Here is a 6051-nt window from a genome sequence, read left to right as displayed (position 1 = left end):
TAGGCGTGTTTGATGAAAATTTCTATATATAATTGATATATGATGTTGTTCTAAGTGTCAAATATGCAAATATGCGAACAATAATGTTTCCCTGTCAGAAAACATGCACATGCAAAAAGTAGTGAAAAGATCCATACTTACCTGGAGCAACGTATCCAATTGTTCCTTTCATTCCTATGGATCCAGTAGACGTCTGAACTTTATTTGCAACAGTTTTCTCTAGAATTTTTGCTAATCCAAAATCAGCTACATGAGCAGTCATGTCATCGTCTAAGAGAATATTGCTAGGCTTGAGATCACAGTGAACAATTGGTACTGGTCCATGGTGATGAAGATAATCCAATGCAAAAGCAACATCAATTGCTATGTTTAGCCTTTGCTCAAGGCTTAAAATCCTTAGGTCGTCTTCCTCTCCTTCTGGATGTAACCATTTGTCTAAATTCCCTTTAGGCATGTATTCGAAAACTAGAGCTTTAAAGTCATTGCCTTTAGAATCCACACTTGAGCATAAAGTCAATATCTTGACAAGATTTCTATGCCGTACGCTTCTCAAGGCATTACATTCTGCCATGAAACTCTTGGTAGCTCCTTTATGCTGAAGATTCAGTACCTTTATGGCGACAAACTCATCTTCACCAAAATTCATGATCCCCTTGTACACAGAGCCAAAACTACCAACACCAATTAAATTTTCTGGACATAACCCATCTGTTGCTTTAAGGATCTCCGAGTAAGTGATTTTCATAAGATTTCCTTCTTCCATTGATTCTGATGATTGTCCTGCATCCTTTCTTATATGATTTGAGAAGTACCAAGCTACGAGCAAACATACAAGGAGCATAGAACATAGAGAAGCAACAGAAACTAAGATGATAGTGTTCCGTCTCTGAGAGTCACCTTTTCTCCCGACAGTTCTAGAAGAACACACTGGCAAGTGAAGTTCTGATTCACCTCCACAGAGGCCATTATTTCCAAGAACTGAAACTGCACTCAGATTTCGAAAGATCCCCTTTGTTGGCAACTCACCCTCAAAATTGTTGAAAGAAAGATTCAAATATTCCAAAAACCTGAAGTCCTGTAGGAACTTCGGGATATGACCTGACATGTTATTGTGTGAAACATCCAACTTCTGAATGCCCTTCAAATTGCTCACGGATGAAGGAATGGGCCCTTGAAAGTGGTTATGATCCATATAAAGTGTACCCAGTAGCTCACATTCCCCAATGCTACCTGGAATCTCACCAGATAAATTGTTCTCAGACGCGTAAAACTGTACTAGATTTCTCAATTGACCAACTTCCGGAGGCAAGGGTCCCGTGAGGAAATTGTGAGTCAAGTCGACAAATTCAGTGAGCGACGAAATGCTAATGATTTCTTTAGGAATGGTACCTGTAATCTGATTGTATGAAAGGTTAAGCAGTCGCAGAGCCTGACAATTTCCAAGTATGGGAGGAATACTTCCTTCCAAGGCATTCTCTCCTATAAGAAGTTTATTCAGTTGAGTCAAGTTACCAAGAGATGATGGAATAGTACCTGACAACTTGTTTCCAGATAAATACAGTTCTTGTAGACTCTGAATTTGGCCAATACTTGCAGGAATACCACCACTTAAAAAATTTTCGTCCATACCCAAAACAGTTAAGCTTGCAAGATTCCCAATTTCTTCAGGTATTCTTCCAGAAATCTTGTTACCCCCCAACGCCAACCATTGTAGATTTGTAGAGAGATTAGCTACAGATTTGGGCATAACGCCTCCAAGTCCCTTTGGACCATTGTAGTCCAAACTCAGTGCTTGAAGTTCACTGCAGTTCACTAAAGAATCAAGGAAGCTCCAACCTCCAATATCTCTAGCATCAAACTCATTACGGTCTAAATTCAGCCAGTATAAATTTTGCAGGTTTCCAAGGTTTGAAGGGATTGTTCCACTGAACGTGTTTCCAGTTAGCTCAATATCTGATAGTCCTGATGCATTTGCTAGTGACATAGGAAGTAGCCCGTGGAATCCATTATAGTACAATATTAGAGATTGGAGAGCAGGAAGTTTCTGACCCAAGTCTGATGGAAGCGTATCAGCAAGTTGATTGTCGGCTAAGCCTAAATGCTGCAGTATTGATGAGTTGTAGATGCTGGACGGGACCTTGCCAGAGAGTTGGTTATGTGAAAGTGCAAGAAAGCTTAGTGAGGGCAAGCATCCTATAGAAGATGGTATAGGTCCAGAAAAAGCATTTCCGGTTAATGATAGAGAAGTGAGAGAAGGGAGATTTCCAAGCGATGCAGGAATTGATGCTGAGAGAAGGTTCACGGTGAGATCAATGCTGATTAGGGAAGAGAGATTTCCAAATGAAGGAGGGATGCCTCCCGTGAGATTATTATACGAAAGATTGATGTAAGCTGTGGAAGTAAGGTTGTCGAGAGGAAGGATTTTGCCCACTAGTTTGTTATTGTTTAAATACAGGAAAACTAGAGAACTAAGCTGGCCAAAGGAAGATGGGATTCGTCCCGTTAGAGTGTTGTTTGAGAGATCGATAGCTAGAAGAGAGGAGAGATTGCCTAGGGATGGAGGGATGCTACCTACAAGATTATTAGTACCGAGATCAAGGTAACTGAGATTTGCGATCGAAGCAAGCTCACCAGGGATCTCTCCATTGAGCTGATTGTTGCTCAGAACAAGTATCTGCAGGTTTAGACAGCTCTTGAGATTTGAGGGTATTTCTCCCTGCAGCCTGTTTCCCTTCAAGCTTATAGTTCGAATGCTCGACAAGTTGGAAATAGAATGTGGAATCTCCCCCTCGAGAGAGTTCATGCTCAAATTGAGATATTTAAGGCGATGAAGACTGCTGATTTCCACCGGAATGCGACCAATAAGATTATTATTGGCGAGGTTTAGGCTTTGGAGGAAAGTGAGGTTGGCTATGGAGGGGGTGATTGAACCGGCTAAGTTTAATGACACGAGATCTATCGCAGTGACTCTTCCGGGGTGCTTCTCGCTGCATCTAACTCCGATCCATTGGCAGTACAAAATACTGTCATTCCACGAGGCTAATAGACGGCCGGATATCGATGATTTGAGAGCAAGGAGTGTGAATTTGTCGGTGGCGTTGGAGGGCTGAGATGCGGCGGCAAAGCATTGGAGGAGGACGAGTTGGATGAGGAGGAGATGGATGCTTGGGAGCTTCATCAGGAATCAGGAGGTAAGCAAAAGTTCAGCTTCTTGGTGTTTTTAAGTATGAATGTAAGAGTATTGTAGCGTCGTGAGAGGTGTGATATTGGAGAGGATATAAAAACTGACTACAGGAATCCTACAGGTGGCCCCACCTGATTTTGCCCTGATTTGAACCAACTATTTACCCATTGACTATATAAGGATTTAAAGTCTAAAATCTAAATATGCATGCATACGAAGTACCCAACAAAACGGTTTCAAACCTGACTTAAATGTTCGGTGGTGTCAGTGGAGATGGATTTGCCATAGTTGTTTCGGGTGAGTTCCGGTTACATAAAACCCGGTACGGACCCGATCCGCTTGCATCCTGCGGTTGTTAAGGGCTTCTCTCTTCTGGGAACTTCCCTGGGCGTTACAGACCGCGGTACGAGTGAACGACCACTTGAGCTTTAGACCATTAGAGGGCGATCGAACAATCTGAGGAGTACTAATTACTTCAGGGACGGTCAAATGAACAGAATAAAAATATGCAACAAAGTGTTTGTCGCAAGATTTTGTTATTCAACAACCATTGACTTCAAAGGATTTGGACAAGCACGTCAACTTGTTTGAGAATTTCTCAAGGCCCAAAGCAACCTATGTTTGTTTGATGAAGTGACCGTCATTTGAACATTAGAATATTTGTCGTGCATCCTCCTTTCTATTTTTTTTTTTCTTTTAATACTATTTTGCATTGACTTAATTGCTTGCAACTTCGTGCCACATGCACAACAGCCAAAGTAGTGCAGAAGATTCCATTATTTTATTAACCTAGCAAATAATTCCTTTATTTCATTTGATTATCTAGATAATCCCTTAAATTGATATCTTTGGTTGGGCTTATTAGATTACTGGTCACTATATTTATCTCAACATTTATATATGTGTTTTAATTGCTTGAATGACCGATCATATAATTAAATATCAATGAGATTGTTGGTCTTTTCTAGCACTTTTCGTTTATCTAAGTTGTATATTTTCATTTATTTTTAAGCAATACAGTTTACTCAATATGCCACGAGTTAATGTTTTCAAAGAAAAAAAAAGTGTCAAATGCTATATAATTATCCAATACATGTTGTCCGATATGTCACAAATTTTATTTCCGTAAGTGATCAAAGTTTGCGCATAGGAATAATAAATATGTTATGTCAAATGATCAAAAGCTTAATTTTATGTCACGTCAATGAAAATATGTTACGTTAATCGGCAAAAAATGTTGGAAGTAGTTAAGAATCCAATTAGTATTTAATTACATGATCAACCATCCACACAATTAGAATATAGGTATGAACGTCCAATTATGAGATAAATATAACGACTACTGATGCGACTAACCCCTTTTGTTGAGTATTACCATATAAATTTAAGAGATTAGGAATTTATGCAGTGAAGGATGACAATCAAATTCTGTTTGGTCACAATACCTGATGTATCTTTTAAGACCTAAATTCTGTTCTCGCTGTTCTATTTTCAGAGCGATCTCTTGATCCAGTACAAAGAACCATAGTTAATCATGAATAAGCTCCTTGTAGCTTTCATATTTGAAAAGGTATAGTTGATTGAGTCCCCTAAATGACATCAGCAGTCTTCTTTGTGACTTTGTGGTGGGAAAGCAGATACTAACTAGCCATTGTTTTGTCAAGCATAGCGATGAATGTCTTGGGGCCTAAGTTTCAGTGGACTTGTAGATTTAGATAATAATGTTTAAAAAAATAGAATTTAGTGGATAAACAACAGTACAGTCGTGAACCTGTGTATTTGTCAAATACAGTGTTCAGCATTTTTGTCTGAAATGGCTTCAGTTTCAGTTGACCAGCACTAGGGGATATGACATTACTAGTGAAAACCGATAACATTTCAGTTGATCCGACATTGAGAAGTTATCTACCCATTGAGTGTATATAAGATTACGTCACCTTTAGCCGCGAGAATCGACTGACAGTTCAGACGGCAGACATGACCAAATCCTTCACATATTCTGTCAAGATCGAAAAAGAGTCCAAACAATTAAAATCCAGACATAACTCATATCTTGGTTGAAAATATTTTTATCAAAAAATGTATTCCCCGCTTTTGTAATGTACATGGCACAGTTTCTCCGTTGCAAAGAATCGAGGGCTTATTGATTTAAGCAGTTGTCGTACTTGTACTGCATCCCGTTCCAGTTTGGCTAACAACTGTAAATGAGTTGTTACGTGTACGCCTAATCTAGTTAAACTCGACGACCAGCGTCCAAATTTATCTCACTCTTATCTCGCTTTACCTAGCTACTTTTCTACATCAAACTCATGCGCTAAACTTCAAGTTCAAGCTTAAGGAAATTGTATCCTCAGTCCCTTACCGACTATTGTTCTAAAAAGCATTCCGTGTGCCCACATAGACCTAAACGGTACTTAGGACAACCATTTAAGTCCTCAGAATCCCTTGGGAGTATGGACCGCTTACGTAGATTGTACTCCATAAAATAGGTATATTAGTTGCTTAGGTATTCTATGAGACAAACATAATGAACCAAGTCAAATGAATTAGATGGAAGAGTTTTTACATCAAAACCATTTTTACTTTTAACCAATTTTATACTTAACACCTTTAAAGTTTTTTTTTAATGTAAACCACATTTACTTGCTAACATGTTCGCAATGTCACACCTTTTTTTTACTGTTCGCCCACGAAAAATTAGCTATTCTTGTTTTACCCCATCTTCTTCCTTCCAATCTCTAACCCTAAACCTCGCCTCCTCCATCATCCTCTTCTACAAACTCTAATTCTAATCCTAACCCATGGCCATCACCTCCCTCAAAACCATAACCCTAACCGATGGCCGCCACCTCCCCCAAAAATTCTAG

At 39.3% G+C, this 6051-nt stretch overlaps 1 protein-coding gene across 1 annotated transcript in view; it reads right to left on the bottom strand.

Moving 5' to 3' along the window:
- LOC109827676 (receptor kinase-like protein Xa21) overlaps positions 1 to 3691 on the bottom strand; it is a 7611-nt gene extending 3920 nt beyond the window's left edge. The window contains exons 1-2 of the mRNA XM_020394688.1: positions 1534 to 3691; positions 142 to 1479 (exon numbers count right to left, since the gene is read on the bottom strand). Of these exons, the coding sequence (XP_020250277.1) occupies positions 142 to 1479; positions 1534 to 3178 (2983 nt within the window). The 5' untranslated portion in view covers positions 3179 to 3691. The remainder of the gene's footprint in view (positions 1 to 141; positions 1480 to 1533) is intronic.

The sequence above is a fragment of the Asparagus officinalis genome, chromosome 1 (genome assembly GCF_001876935.1).
Source record: "Asparagus officinalis chromosome 1, Aspof.V1, whole genome shotgun sequence".
NCBI lineage: Eukaryota > Viridiplantae > Streptophyta > Magnoliopsida > Asparagales > Asparagaceae > Asparagus > Asparagus officinalis.
The sequence above is the reverse complement of the archived record's forward strand: the minus strand, read 5'-3'. Positions and strand labels throughout refer to the sequence as shown.